This window comes from Centroberyx gerrardi, chromosome 19, assembly GCF_048128805.1.
Source record: "Centroberyx gerrardi isolate f3 chromosome 19, fCenGer3.hap1.cur.20231027, whole genome shotgun sequence".
In the NCBI taxonomy this organism is placed as follows: domain Eukaryota; kingdom Metazoa; phylum Chordata; class Actinopteri; order Beryciformes; family Berycidae; genus Centroberyx; species Centroberyx gerrardi.
Genome location: NC_136015.1, coordinates 17364002 through 17378646, shown reverse-complemented (window position 1 = coordinate 17378646; position 14645 = coordinate 17364002). Strand labels below are relative to the sequence as shown.

At 42.2% G+C, this 14645-nt stretch overlaps 2 protein-coding genes across 7 annotated transcripts; both read left to right on the top strand.

The window, feature by feature from the left end:
* Positions 1–4509: 4509 nt before the first annotated feature.
* On the top strand, positions 4510–5611 carry atp5if1a (ATP synthase inhibitory factor subunit 1a). The gene is made up of 3 exons (XM_071922494.2): positions 4510–4656; positions 5046–5158; positions 5297–5611. Exons 1-3 carry the CDS (start codon positions 4585–4587, stop codon positions 5436–5438), a joined length of 327 nt encoding a protein of 108 aa, XP_071778595.1. The 5' UTR covers positions 4510–4584; the 3' UTR covers positions 5439–5611.
* Positions 5612–6132: 521 nt separating this feature from the next.
* LOC139929557 (heterogeneous nuclear ribonucleoprotein R) lies at positions 6133–14284 on the top strand. Of its 6 annotated transcripts, none has more exons than XM_078290339.1 (15): positions 6135–6277; positions 7090–7250; positions 7367–7485; positions 7589–7696; positions 7813–7926; positions 8102–8278; positions 8828–8963; positions 9099–9304; positions 9454–9603; positions 9691–9812; positions 9935–10473; positions 12027–12087; positions 13124–13189; positions 13405–13564; positions 13991–14284. In XM_078290339.1, the coding sequence occupies exons 2-12, from the start codon at positions 7094–7096 to the stop codon at positions 12059–12061; spliced, it is 1863 nt and encodes a 620-aa protein (XP_078146465.1). In that variant the 5' UTR covers positions 6135–6277; positions 7090–7093; the 3' UTR covers positions 12062–12087; positions 13124–13189; positions 13405–13564; positions 13991–14284. The 6 variants fall into 6 exon arrangements, with proteins under 6 accessions (XP_078146461.1, XP_078146465.1, XP_078146464.1 ...); XM_078290338.1 differs by having other exon boundaries at positions 13120–13189; positions 13405–13558; XM_078290337.1 differs by having other exon boundaries at positions 13120–13189.
* Positions 14285–14645: the final 361 nt, after the last annotated feature.

Genomic DNA, 14645 nt, shown 5'->3' with positions numbered 1-14645 from the left:
AATCATCCTCAAGCAAGACACTGAACTCGTGTCTGCTCACACATTGTAAGTCGCTCAGGATAGAAGTTACTGTTCTGTGGAAGGTATGTCATGCTGTGTTGGTTGCCGGTCACAAGTAATCACATGGGGGGAAATCTTTCTTTACCCTTCAGGTTTTGATGATTACCTCCATTCGTTGTTTCTGGCTCCTTCAGCTGAAATCACACCTTTGTCTCACAGAAAGAGTGACACATCACACATGGGGTTGTTTCTGATGCAGAAATTTCTGTTGAATTTAAATGGATATCTAAAGCAATCACAGACCACTTATTGAATCAGCACATCAGGGAGGCAGGAACAAGGAGGAGGGGTATGGGGGTTGATATGGGCGAGATGATGGTCTCTCATTGGCCTGATAGGAGCACTTACACACATCTATACTACTGTTCTCTCCCTCTACTCTGTCTCCCTCTCTCTCTCTCGTTCTCTCTCTCACTCTCTTTCTCTCTCTCTCCCTTCTGATTGCCGTTGAAAAAAGATAATTGCGCCATTGAAAAAAAATGCCTCCCATGTGACTCCTTTACCCGAATGACAAAATGCCAACTGTGGCGGCTTACAGCTGTGTTTGTGCGTCATAACCAAATGCCAGCAGTCTCCTGAGAGTGGTTCCCTGGAGGGTATGACCACTCGCCTCACTTCCAGACCGTGTGTCAACCCCAGGGGTTGTCTGGACTGAGGGAGGCTAATGACCAGCTTTGGTACTGGAGGAATGCTGAGAGTCTTAACGTTAAAGTGAACAGGACATCATGCACGATAACATCAGCTGGAACTTGTAAAGAGGGCGAATTGAGCTTCAGTCAAAAGAAAATGAGAGAGTCGATGGCGAGGCCATTATAGCAGCCACCAACTGAGGAAAATGAACTGAAATCAGCGCTGAAATTTGGAAAATGGATATTATTTTGTGAATAGTAGATCAAATTGTACATACAGTTGTGTCTCGCTATTCAAAGTAGTTCTGTGATAGTACTAGGTGGCCAATCACCAATATAACAAAGATTCAAAGCCTTTGCATCATAATGTAACAGTTATTTAATGATGAAGACAGTTTGTACGTTAGAGCAGAGACTTCTTTTGATGGGGAGGAGATCTTTAGACAGAGAAGTGAAGCACTTACACTGTTTAAAAGAGAACAGCCTTGAGCGGCTGGATTTACAGTGTTTCTAGGCCCAGTGTGCGCTTGACACAGTTCGTTAAATGAGTCAATTCGCTTTTAATTATTGCCAAGCTGCCTGTGAATCCAGTCAATAATGTCTATCACTGTTCCTTGACCAAAAAGACCTCTCATGTACAGCACGTAAAGAATCTGGACCCCTTTATCCATCCTGATGGTCGCCATGGCAACAGTGGCAACATCCAGGCAGCTCAGGAGGGCTATTGGCAACAAAGAGTTTCAGCACCAGCAGACGAAACTCTCTGAATTAGACGAGCTTGAATGTGGTGTTTTACTTAGGGACCATGAAGTCTAAATACTGGTCTGTAGTCATCATCTTTCTGCGCTTTTTTTTAAATAATCAATTGGACATTATACTTGAAGCGCAACATTATTCCAAAGATACAAATATCATAGCTTACAATTCTCTGCTTTGCAATGCAAATGTGGTTGCATTTCCCTTTACTGCAGAAATGTGGTCCACAAGATAGAGTTACAAGGAAGGGAATCTGTTGTACATTTCAAAACCTTATACTCAAATGGCTCCATACCATTACAACGCTATTACCTCAGCAGTTTGTGTTGAAATCCTGAACAGAAGGGCCAATTATAGCCCAGCAGGTACATATCCACATACTTTTCTCCAGAGGGAGGAATGTAATGAAGATGGGACTGCTATTTCATGCAATTATTGATAGTGCACTGGTAGAAGGAGGTTGATTACAAGCATTACAAAAGGTATCCAAACATGTCTACTGCACCAAAAAGCCTCAGAAATCCTTCAGATTAAATGTCATCCTAGCATTGCAATGCAAAAATGTTGAAGAACATTATGACAGGGTTGCAATCAATGTCCTTGCAAGCAGAGGTTATGAAAATGAATTGTTCATACAGGAACATTGTGCCACATCTTGTAAGCTCTGCATGACCTTACTTTGTCTTTGCTCAGGTTGGTGCTGTTGCCAGGATACTATTTCCTATGGCAACACTTGAGCCGGCGAGGTGAGCAGCATTGAAAAGATCCAGGTAACTGGCTGCTCTGTATCCTGTGGACCGGAAGTCCATACATGGCCGTACAAAAACATGCACTAACACACACACACACCTCAAGTTCACCGTTTTGCTCACTGTGATAGCTAATATATTCTCCCAAAAACAACAGAATGATTTTCTGTTCAATTCAACCATAATGTACTGTTTTTTTCTGAGGTAATGCTGCATTAAAAACTATTCATGGGGAATTAATCTATGTCTCTATCTGTTTAAAATGAGAAGTAGTGACATAAAGTGTGAGGATATTCTCCTAATTTTTATGTTATCATTCACCTTTTGGATGGATTTGTCAGTAATTAAGTCAACCGTTTGCAAAATCCTGTGTTTACCTGTGTATAATTGCTAGATATATATTAGATGATGAATGCAGCAGGATCAACTACCTCTGTAGATCTGTTGTAGCCTGTTTTTTCCTATGAAATTCAATTTCAATCCTCATTTGAAACAAATTGAGAGAGCAACGCTTGCTTTTGTCCATTACAAGGAAAGAAGGAATTGTTTTATATTAATGGTAACACATTGTAATTCCATATTCAGAGCAACACATAGTAGATGCTCTGTCAGTATGAGAGCATACTGCCACCATTTGTTGCAAGAGTGTTACTGCGTCAGTGCTGCAGTTCCAGTATTGATGTGGAAAAGGTAAAACTAAAACAAGTACAAAACGTTTATATATCTAAGAAAATAAATGTAATCCATGTTCAAATCTTGCCTTGAAAGTTTTGAAAAGGAAGTAACTTCCTTAGCTTAAGGTGACAATAAACCAAGAAAGGTGCCCATAGTTTTCTTGCACCTTGTTCTTTCTCAGTTGCACAACTACCAGGCTTGTGTACATGGATTTATTTCCTCCTTTTATACGTCTTTCCTCCATATAAGCAGGCCAAGGCTCATTCAGTACAGAACACAATGGGCCAACAAACTATCAAGGGTCTTCATGATTGAAAGCTTGCGTACTGCTTTTCGTTTCACAAGAGCTTCCAGATCATCATGTCCATTGTTGAACTTCCCACAAACAGTTTGGGTCTTTCTGAGCGGACGGGGCATACGTCACCGCGGCGGCGCCACGCCTCCACTTGCTCGTTGACCATCAACTCTGCTGGGTTCACATGATGCAAGGCGAGTGTCAGGGACAGCGAGCTCATCCGACACTGTGCCGGGATGAGCATTGTCTGCCAGGCAGGGCCCTTCATCGCTGGGTCTCCATTATGACTCATCTGCACTAAACACCCACCACCTCTCTCACTGTGCAAAGCTTCCCTTTGTGCTGCCGAGTGTGTCTCATCCAGCACTTGAGAGATGAGTGCTGTGTGTCCCATCCTTTTGAGTAATAGGCCCATAATGCAGGAACGTCAAAACACAGCGTCGTCTATAACCAGCGGTTACAGAATATGAACAGGAAATTATTGTATTGCAATGCAGAAGAGTCTGAGCAATAGAGGAAACAGAGGGAACTCTTTAAATGTCAAGGACACCGGAGGAGAAAGCTGTTTTGCATGTTCTCCCCGTGTTCCTCCCACGTTCCGCAAGTCAGGTAGATTGTAAACCCATAGGTGTGAATGTGAGTGAGTGAGTGAGTGAGTGAGTGAGTGAGTCAGTGAGTGAGTGTGTGTTTATCTGGGTTTGCCCTGTGATGGACTGGCAGCCTGTCCAGGGTGTTTCCCGGCCTTCTGCACAATGCATGCTGGGATAGGCTCCAGGCCCCAGTGACCCTGAGCAGGAACAAGCAGGTAAAAAACTGAATGAATAAATGAATGAATGAATGAATGAATGAAACATTATATTCCTAGTGATAGCGTTACCTGTAGCCTACAGGATGCTGTGCTTGATGGGTAACACAAAAACATAGCAGCCATTTTCCAGACTTAGTCTTAGTCTTATCAGAGAAAAGTTACTTTACTGACTGACTGCACTCAACATGCCCACAGTGGAAAATATTCTAATGAACTCATCAAATTCAGACAAGACAACCTGCAAATTAAAAGTTCATCTGTGTGAGACAGTCTTACATTGTATTGATCTCTTTAAACTAATTTGACACATTACTCTAACTTGTAAGTTGTGTACACATTCACAAAGGTTGATGCACAAGTCCAAACATTCGTGGACGAATAATGTTAGTGATTTGAGCCGATAATACTAAAATCGAATCCATTTCGACTCCACTGGACACAACGGCTGCAATTCCTGCCCTTACCACCGGGTGGCAGTAACGAGTCGATCAGTCGACCAGCTGGATGTTTTCCTCCACGCCCATGTCGAGACGTTTATGGTAATTCAAATTTCCGCATTCGGAGGTGCAGTAGAGCTGTGCTGTGGCAGTTGTACTTAGTATCAGACTGATAATGGCAAGGTTTCTTACCAGGCTTAACTTTAGGGGATGCATTGCCACTCAGATTAGAATGGCATCTGACCAGGTAAACTTGTGTCGACTTGTTACAGATGGCGTTTTGAATGCTAACTTTGTTTGACAGCAAGCTTGCTAACGTTAGCCAGGCTAGCTAACTATCGAGCTCAATAAGAGAGAGTTGGAGCTACAGTCTGCTACTGGACAGTGGATGAACTAAATATAAGTGCTTAGTAAACTTAGCTATTTTCAGGGCTAAATTAAAAACTGTGTGCACGCTCGCATCTAGGTAACTTCCTGCTAATTGCTGCAATGTCATCACCTGAGAAATATTTATAAACTACAGAGCTCCTTTCTCAATCAATGGATGTTTGTGTAATCTCTCTAATTGCTGTCATCTAATCATGGTGTAATTTGATTCAAACAATGTCGATGAAGCATTCCCTCTGCTTACTGTAGCTTGGCGAGCTGGGCAAAGGAGCAGGAAAAGGAGGAGGCGGAGGAGGCTCAGTGAGGGACGCAGGAGGAGCTTTTGGAAAGCGACAAGCAGCGGAAGAGGAGAGATACTTCAGGTGAGGTGCATCCCATCCTTATAATAATCCAGTGGGCCCAAACCTGTAATATGTCAGGGTGAAATCTCCTAACCCACTTTCACCTGAGGAAATGTTTACCAGCTTTTCACTTCCTCTTCACTCTGCTTGAACCTGCAGGCAGAAGGAGAAGGAGCAGCTGGCCGCCCTGAGGAAGCATCACGAAGAGGAGATCGACCATCACAAAAAAGAGATTGAGCGCATGCAGCGGGAGATCGACCGCCATAAGGGCAAAATCAGAAAGCTGAAACATGACGACTGAATCTTGGATGCCAGTTATCATTCCTCTTCATCGACACTCCGACCTTAAACACCATCTTATTGCCAATTGTCAATGATTATCAGATATTGATTGATAGGCTGCCGGTCAAGGCAGATGCTGTATGAGATTGTGTATGACACAAAAAAATATTAAAGTGCTTAATTTTTCATTTACATGGAGGTTTTTGTCGCCTGTATACATGTGTGAAACTCATTTGCATCTCTCCCATCTCATTTGCATGTCAGTCAGCTAGATTTAGATTGCGCTCTATGAATAATTGTGTTGTCTAGGGAAAATATGTTTTTCATATTCACGTCTATGTAAATGTCTAGAAAAAGGAATCTTATTGGGGTAAAGTCATGCCAGTCAAACCTTGATATACGTGGTTGGCTATTTGAAGATAAAGCGCTCGATTTATCTACCCCGCACTGCCCGCTGACAGTCTGGGATCCGCTCAGGTTGAATAACATTGTCACTGGGCCGAGTTTTTCTCTCTTTTTCGGGTTTGTTAATGAAAAATGACAGTTAGCTTTGTACCTTGTGTAAAGTCCGTTTTGAGCGAAATGTAATGTAATTGTTTTTGTAGTTTTGGTTAGGCCACATGACGACGCGTCTCCCACATTCCCAAAACGAACGCACCTCTTGCTTGCAGTTCCTCCTCCAAATCTCGCGTTGATCGCCGAGCGGTGGCGTTGTTCGGGCGACGACGGGACCGTCTGGAAATCTGTCTCGTGGGTAGACCTAAACGTATTATTCATAATAGCTGTTTTCCGTACGTCTAACACGCTAATTGTTACAGAATTTAATTCACGCTACTGTTATTTTCCCGAAATAGATCGGTAAGTCTTGCTAACTACGTGTTTGCGCCTTTTACGGCGCGTCTGTATTTGAATTCTGAAAGGTGTCTTTCTGCACCGCGAGGCCTTCATTTTAGCCATAACGATAAGCTCGTTAGCTAGCCAGCAAGCTAACTACTGTTTGGTTTCGCACACACCGAGAGTATGATTTGTGGTTTTCTGTTTGACTCTAAATGCTGTAAAATGTATTTGTTTATATTTATTAACCATTTTCATGCATTCAGACTCTCTGCATTCAATTGTAGAATGATATTTGTATTTACCTCGTTAGCTAGCAAACTGCATGTGAAGGGGGCGGGACGCTGGCTTTTAGAGGTTTCTTTGAAAGGGGTGATGGCAAGATTTGCCAGGCAGACGTAACATTACTGTGCCTTATACAGTACCTAATAAACCTGTATAAATAGTTGGTGCATCTGTTAGTTCAGATTGATGTCAGTTAATTGACCTTGTTTGTAACAAAAACAAACTATTCCTATTCGTTTGCAGGCTAGGCTCTTGTTTCAGCTTTCACATTTGTTCTGTGCACGTTTCACATGAAAATATTGGTTTGAAAGCGAAATAGGCCATCACCCAGAACGGGCCATTTATTTAATCTTGATGCCAGTCGTCACAACACACATTAGTTTAAAAACTATACACCAACTAGTAGCCAAATTATGATTGTATTGATAAAATCTTTCTTACAGTTTGGGTCATAGAAATGCTGGATTTGTTGTCCACTCCTCTCGTTGAAGGGGAAAAAGATAAACAATATATTAATTTAATTGCTTCTCTTATTGTTGCTTGTTCTTAAGGAGAATGGCTGCCGCTGAGGTGAACGGTAGCTCTGCCCCGGTAAAGGAAGAAGAAGAACCCATGGACGTGTCAACAACACACACAGAGAACTACCAGACGCTCATTGATGCCGGGCTGCCCCAGAAAGTGGCTGAAAGTCTGGATAACATCTTCCAGACAGGTGGGCAATTGGGTTAATTATTGCCTCAACAAGCTATGATATTTCATATTTATCAGTTTTGCTTGAGTTCTGGGTATCTACTTGAGCCTGAAAATGACTTTGCCCTGTAACTGCAGGTTTGGTGGCTTATGCTGACCTGGATGAGAGGGCCATTGATGCGCTGCGGGAGTTCAATGAAGAGGGGGCACTTACCGTGCTGCAGCAGTTCAAAGAGAGCGACCTGTCCCATGTGCAGGTAAGGACATGGATTGCATTCTAATTCTGTTTAAAATACGTTTTGTGTTTGTTTTGCAATGTTGTTACAGATAATCACGTTTTGTTTGTTTCTTTTTATCCAGAATAAAAGTGCTTTCCTTTGTGGAGTCATGAAGACTTACAGACAGAGAGAAAAGCAAGGAAGTAAAGTGCAAGAGTCCACCAAGGGCCCAGATGAGACAAAAATAAAGGTAAAGTGTTTGGGCCAAGGCTTGTGGGAAAGTAGGTCAATGCAGTGGCTATGAAACTGGACCATATGAACGTGCATCTGCCGACTTACCAGTAATGTTTTGTTCTTCTTTTTCAGGCTCTGTTGGATCGGACAGGATACACCCTGGATGTCACCACAGGGCAGAGGAAATACGGAGGTCCCCCACCTGAGGAGGTGTTTAAAGGAACACAGCCTGGGATTGGAACTGAGGTAAATAATCATAACAGAAACTTAACGGACGGCATCACTTGATTAAGGGCCTTAATGTTTTAAGTAAGGTGAGAAGTATCAAGTCTGTGCTCTGGTAACACTATCTTGATATCTAATTGTATTGTATGCTTACAATCCTTAAACCTGTCCCACCTGTTCCATCCCTGTGTCTCAGGTGTTTGTGGGAAAGATCCCCAGGGACTTGTATGAAGACGAGCTGGTGCCCCTCTTTGAGACGGCTGGTCCCATCTGGGACCTCAGGTTAATGATGGACCCTCTTTCTGGTCAGAATAGAGGTTACGCCTTCATCACATACTGCACCAAGGAGGATGCACAAGAGGCTGTGAAGCTTGTAAGTCAGTATGGCAGGGTATTGAAACACCATATCTATCCACGCCGTGCCAATTTTATAATTTTTAAGGCATTGAAATGTATCCAGAAGCTTTAAAATTTTGGATTCTTAAAGTCACACCTTTGGTTTTCTTCCAGTTTTTTGCATTTTTCTTGAAGAGATCTGCTACTCATGGGCTGATGCTATTCATAGAATTAAACTTGTAGTAATGTTTAATAAATAATATACTTTTGTTTCATTTAAAATGGAAAAATGAAACTGTATCAGACCCTGTATAGGTCTCAAATTCCAACGCCCAGTCCTATATGTCATTGATTCTAGTTTTGTTTTCCTTCTTGCCATACAGCTATCAATAGAAACAAGGGTTGGGATTCACAAAACAACCACCGGCACTAAAATAGTGTTTTTCAGTTGACCTGCTGTGGAATGAAGATGTGCTCAATTTAAATATTCTTTTGAGTAGCTCAGCTGTGGCTGGGTTCACACACCTGCTGTTCATTCATAATTCATTTCACACAACAATTGTTGACCTCTTTGTTTTATTTTCAGTGTGATAACTATGAAATCCGGTCTGGGAAGTACCTGGGAGTGTGTATATCTGTTGCAAACAACCGCCTGTTTGTCGGATCAATTCCAAAGAACAAGACAAGAGAAAGTATATTGGAAGACTTTGGCAAAGTTACAGGTCAGTCTCAGTTGAAGTCAGTTTTGCCATTTCTGTGGCTTATTAATATGCTGTCATTTTTCCTCATGCAGTAGTATTCAAACTTTAGCTTTAGCTGTTAACTTATGTTCATGGTATTATTTTTCTATCTTCCAGAGGGTCTGCAAGAGGTGATCTTGTACCACCAGCCAGATGACAAGAAGAAGAACCGTGGCTTCTGTTTCCTGGAGTATGAGGACCACAAGTCCGCAGCACAGGCCCGCCGCCGCCTTATGAGTGGCAAGGTGAAGGTGTGGGGGAACCCAGTCACTGTAGAGTGGGCCGACCCCGTCGCCGAGCCAGATCCAGAGGTCATGGCCAAGGTAAGCAAGTGTTATCTCTCTCTCTCTCTCTCTCTCTCTCTCTCTCTCTCTCTCTCTCTCTCTCTCTCTCTCTCTCTCTCTCTCTCTAATACACAACAACCATGTCCCGTTTTACATGGTATCAGAAGCATTGTTTTTTCCCTACATAGGTTAAGGTGCTCTTTGTAAGGAAGCTGGCCACACCAGTGACTGAAGAGCTTCTTGAGAAAACCTTCTCTCAGTTTGGAAAGCTGGAGCGAGTGAAGAAGCTGAAAGACTATGCTTTCGTCCATTTTGAGGAAAGGGATGCTGCTGTGAAGGTGAGTTGTCCGTGCTTTGCAAAAGGTACTTTGCCTGTCACATAATTTATTGTGATTCATTGTCATGAATTGTTTTGTTGTTGTTAGGCAATGGAGGAAATGAATGGGAAGGAGCTAGGGGGAGAGGAAATTGAGATCGTCCTGGCAAAGCCGCCAGACAAGAAGAGGAAAGAGCGCCAGGCAGCTCGGCAGACCACCAGGAATACAGGGTGAGGCAGAAGAGCAGAGAGATCTGATTGGTCAACTGCCTGAATAGCTGTTAAATCCGATAACATTCAATCTAAAATAAGGAATTCAGTGAAAGTTATTGACATTATTCTCCCCTCTGCAGGTATGATGACTACTACTACTACCCGCCTCCTCGTATGCCCCCACCAGGCCGGGGCAGGGGCCGCGGTGGCCGCGGCGGCTATTCCTATCCACCAGATTACTATGGATATGAAGACTACTATGACGACTACTACGGCTACGACTATCATGACTACCGTGGTGGCTATGAAGACCCCTACTACGGCTACGAAGACATGTACAGCATGAGGGGCCGTGGTGCTCGCCCCAGCAGGGGGGGGCCTCCTCCACCTAGGGCCCGTGGAGCGCCGCCGGCACGAGGCCGGGGGGGCTACGCCCAGAGAGGGCCACCCATTGGTGGGCCGAGGGGCGGTCGCGGCGGGCGGGGAGCCCCCTTCCAGCCGCAGAGGGGCCGCGGTCCTCGTGGGGCCCGGGGCAATCGCGGGGGCAACGTTGGCGGGAAGAGGAAGGCAGACGTGTTTAACCAGCCTGATTCCAAGCGCCGCCAGACCAACAATCAGCAGAACTGGGGGTCCCAGCCCATCGCCCAGCAGCCCCTGCAGCAAGGGGCCGACTATTCCGGTAACTATGGTTACAGTAATGACACCCTGGAGTTTTCACAGGATTCTTATGGGCAGCAGTGGAAGTAGATGCACCAAAAGGTATTTGTCAAAGTAAGCGACAACAAAAAAAAGAAAAAGAACAATAAAAAGAAAAAAAATAAGGAGATTGGGCCCCAATTTTTGATTGACTTTTTATTCTTCATCCCTCATGAAATAATCTATTCACAGAAAAAAAATGGACAGACCCCAGAATTGGCTCAAGTTGATTGGCTGGAAAGCGTTTTGGCTGAAGAAGTGAGCGTAACCGTTTTGCTGAATCATTTCTTACTCCTACGGTTACATTGGGACATGTGTCTTAAAACACACAAAACACTTTTATTGTTACCTTTTGTTCCTGATTCTTTTAAAGCCACCAATGAACATTTAAAAAAAAAAAGTGGACATTCATTTTCAAAAGTCTGAGAGGACATTAAATCATGATATTGCCTTGCAGGAAGTTTGTGTCCATGCCCCCTCCCTCCCCTCCCCTACTTGTACTCCCTTTATTTGTGGTTTATCATAGTTGCTTAGGGACTTGCTTGTAAATAAATGCATATGGTTAGAGCTTCATATTCATTTTTTGCAGTGGTGGAGAAAAGAATCCACAGGAAGGAAGGAAACAAAGTTTTGTAACGTTCAAAGTGTATGCCTAGCATTTCTAGAGGTAGACAAATTGTGTTGTTTTTTTTAAAACTGATATCATAACTTCCTATGTTTTCTTTGAACTTGCCCGATAGAATTTGGTTTGGCTTATCTTAAGAGCCATAGCAGTTTGTTCTCTGATGTTCTTTGTATTTATAACTTTTACGTTTGTTCCGTTTCAATAAAACTCAGTTGAGCATCAGTCAATTGTCAGATACCTCAAATTCAATGTTGTCATTCAATATTTGATTTGATTTCTACCTCAATTTTCACATTTGGATGGAGATCTTCTTTTACAAGTCAAATTTTTGTTTTGCCTCAAAGGATAAGCAAAGTCTCACTGAAATTGTGCAATCAGACAACGGGACAAGAGAACTCTAATGGTGTTTGGGTGATAGAAGGATTTAACAGGATTTTAACCCTTTATTTTCCAGTGCATGTTATATTAGACTGCAGTCATGCTTGCTCTCTTAATTCTTGTAGTGGATATCACAGCAATACCAAGAACCATTAAAGAATTCTGTCACACTTAAGATACTGTGGGAGCTATATTCAGTTAAACAGCAACCATGACTGTTGAATGGATTTGTACAGAAGGCCTAAATCATCGCTACTCAAACGACAGAAGAGTTGTTGAACAGTCATTTCTAATCCCAAAATCATCATGCACAGCTTCTCAACCACGATTTCTCTCCTTTTGAAGACGCTAAGGATTTGACCATCCAAAGGGTTAAAATTCTTTCAGTTCACATCTATGCTTTTGCCGTAGCAATTGCTCATCTATCGCAATTTTTCTTTCCATAGCAAAGTGCTTTGAGAATCTGCCTTTTGGTACCATGATATCATTGTATTTTGTTTGATGTCTCTGTCCTCTTATTCCAACCTGCCTAGGTGGAGAAGCATTGAGAGCGGCACCGCTAGAGTGAGGAACTCACCTGAACGGTACTCAAGGGTGAGCTAGCCTTGCACAGAGTACTGTCTCCTCACCTGCAGCTAATTTTAATCACTGGAGAAACTAGTCATAATTACACTATATTCTTTTTTTTTCCTACTAATATACTGTACTATGAATTATACATTTTTATTTAGTGGGAGTCGGATTCTTTTCAGGTCGTGAAGAATGCCAGTTACTTCAGTTGACTGAAGAATCAGTCTGTAAATATTTAAAGTCACTGTAGCCCGGAAGTTTCGGGGGTTTAGTAAACATAAATGAACCGTGCCAGTTTCCTCCATAAGCCAATTGACCAGCCATGCACAATCCTTAGTGGCCAAATGTCTGTTTCATTAGGTTGGATTAAACTGCCAAAAGGCAGACAGTCAAGGATTTGGTAAGCGCTGTAAAGCCCAAAACCCTGCAGACACCTGTTACATGTGTTGGCCTGCTGCACCATAACCACCTCAGCTGTCTCATGACACATTCCTGGAGGGGGAGGGGGGCATTTCCCCTCTTACACCGCTAGAGGTAGCAATTTTATACAAGCACGACTAGTAGTCCATTGTTCTATTAATATTTGTCATTTCCTTTATTGGTCAATTCCTGAGTTGGAAAGGTATTGCCTGGATGATGGATTATAACTATAGTAACTGGTCTTCAAAATTCTTCAAATTGCTGTGGGTTTGCTGAATTAAAAGTTGCCAAAATTGGCTGATGTTGGAACAATGGATGTGCCTCGAAACTGATGTTTTTACTCTTTAAGACCACAAGATGGCAATAGTTGGTCTACAGTAATGTGTTTTTATTTATTTATTTATTTTTGGTTTGCAGACAGGTAAGACACTGACGTAGGGACTCGAGTCTTATTGCTGAAAGCTGATTCTATAAAATTAAACATATTTAGGTTTGTATTGAAGAATTCTGTACTTTAGTGTACATAGTGTATATAGTGTATATACTGTATGTATATAGTGCCGTTTAAAAACTTGGAAGTCCTTGAACAGCTTCTCAATTAGAATTGTTTCTTTATATGTTGCCTCTTGTCACCAGGCAGTAAGGGAGCTGCCCTCTGTCCATGTGAATGAAACAAAGAATTCACACGAACGGAAAGGACTTATTGGTAAGATGTTCATTATCTGAACTAATGCCTAGAATTGATTGTTTTTACATTTTTATCTATTTGATGCTGGGTGTTTGCTGTCACAGTCGTCTCTTTATGACCCCTTTACCTCCCAGGGCATTAAGTCACAGATCCAACCGAAGTGCTTACACAAAGTAGGATTTCAGATAACCAAGATTTGTTAAAATGCCCTTTTCTGTGTGGCCCTTTTCTAGTTCAGTCAGGAGACTATTCTCCATAAGATGCAAGTCTGGGCCATCGCAGGTTGAACTACTTACAGGACTGTACAACACTCAGTTCCTGTTCCCCATCGTAGCTGCACTCATTGGTGCACTAGCTGGCTTCCTTGTTTACAACTCAAAGCAGAAGGTAAAGGTGAGAAATGATTGTGACTTGGTGCAATTATATCAGCATTTGTACATGCAGTGGCTTGTAATGTTTTGCAACTTCTCTGTCTCATCTATTTAGATTTGTCGCATTTATACTTGTATTGATGTTGATCTTTCCATCTTCGGTGACTTTAACATCAAGTTGCAAGTAGACTAAAGGGGTGCTTGTAATTAAAATTAAAAGATAAAAAAAATAAGAGCGTAGCTAAAATAATAGGCACATTCCAAGCTATTGCATTTCCAAGCAGGTATTCAGGGTGCTGTTGGTGTTATAGTTGCTTGCTTAGTAAATTCACATTGGTCTATATTTACAGCACTTTGTAATCTAAAAAAAAAAGTCATTATTTTTTGTTCTTATTCTAATTATTCTTAGTACTGATGTAGACTTCTATCATGTTTTCCCCCATTGCAGAAGCGGTGGGAGGATGCAGCCTTGTTGGTTCAGCATTAGGCCCTGACCCTGAGAGAGGGTCTTGGTGCAGCTCATGGACCGGATCTGAGCCAGAGGCTGCAGGCTGTGAAAGACCCAGAGCTCCATCCAGGACAGGAGGGTCAGCAGACAGACAGCCGCTTCCTTAACCAGCCTGACTGGTCCCAACATGCAACAGGACAACCTTTTTAATGTCGGGCATTGAAGAAAGATTACTGTTGATCTTAAGAGAAATTATCTGTATTGAATACATTTTATTTACCAAAGTAAACCATTTGTGTGTGCATATGTTTATTTACAGATAAATGTTATTGAAATTGTTTTTGCTTTATTCCTGAATACATTCAGTGAGTATGTCCAAGTCATCTTTTATCACAAAAAATAATTAAACCTGCTTATAATCCTGTTTATAATCATAATGGCAAAGAATTTAATTTTCAGAAAAAGGTTATTATTTTTAAACATTTGAGCATTTTAAAATTTGTAAACATTTGGGCTCAATTCCTTTTGAAGTCATTCAGAATTTAGTAAAACTGTTTACTGTGGCAGTGTTCCTAATTGACCAAGTGGTTTCTCACTGTATGTCAGACTGACTGACGTTACCAGGCAACCAACACCAGTTACATTGCCAGTTAGA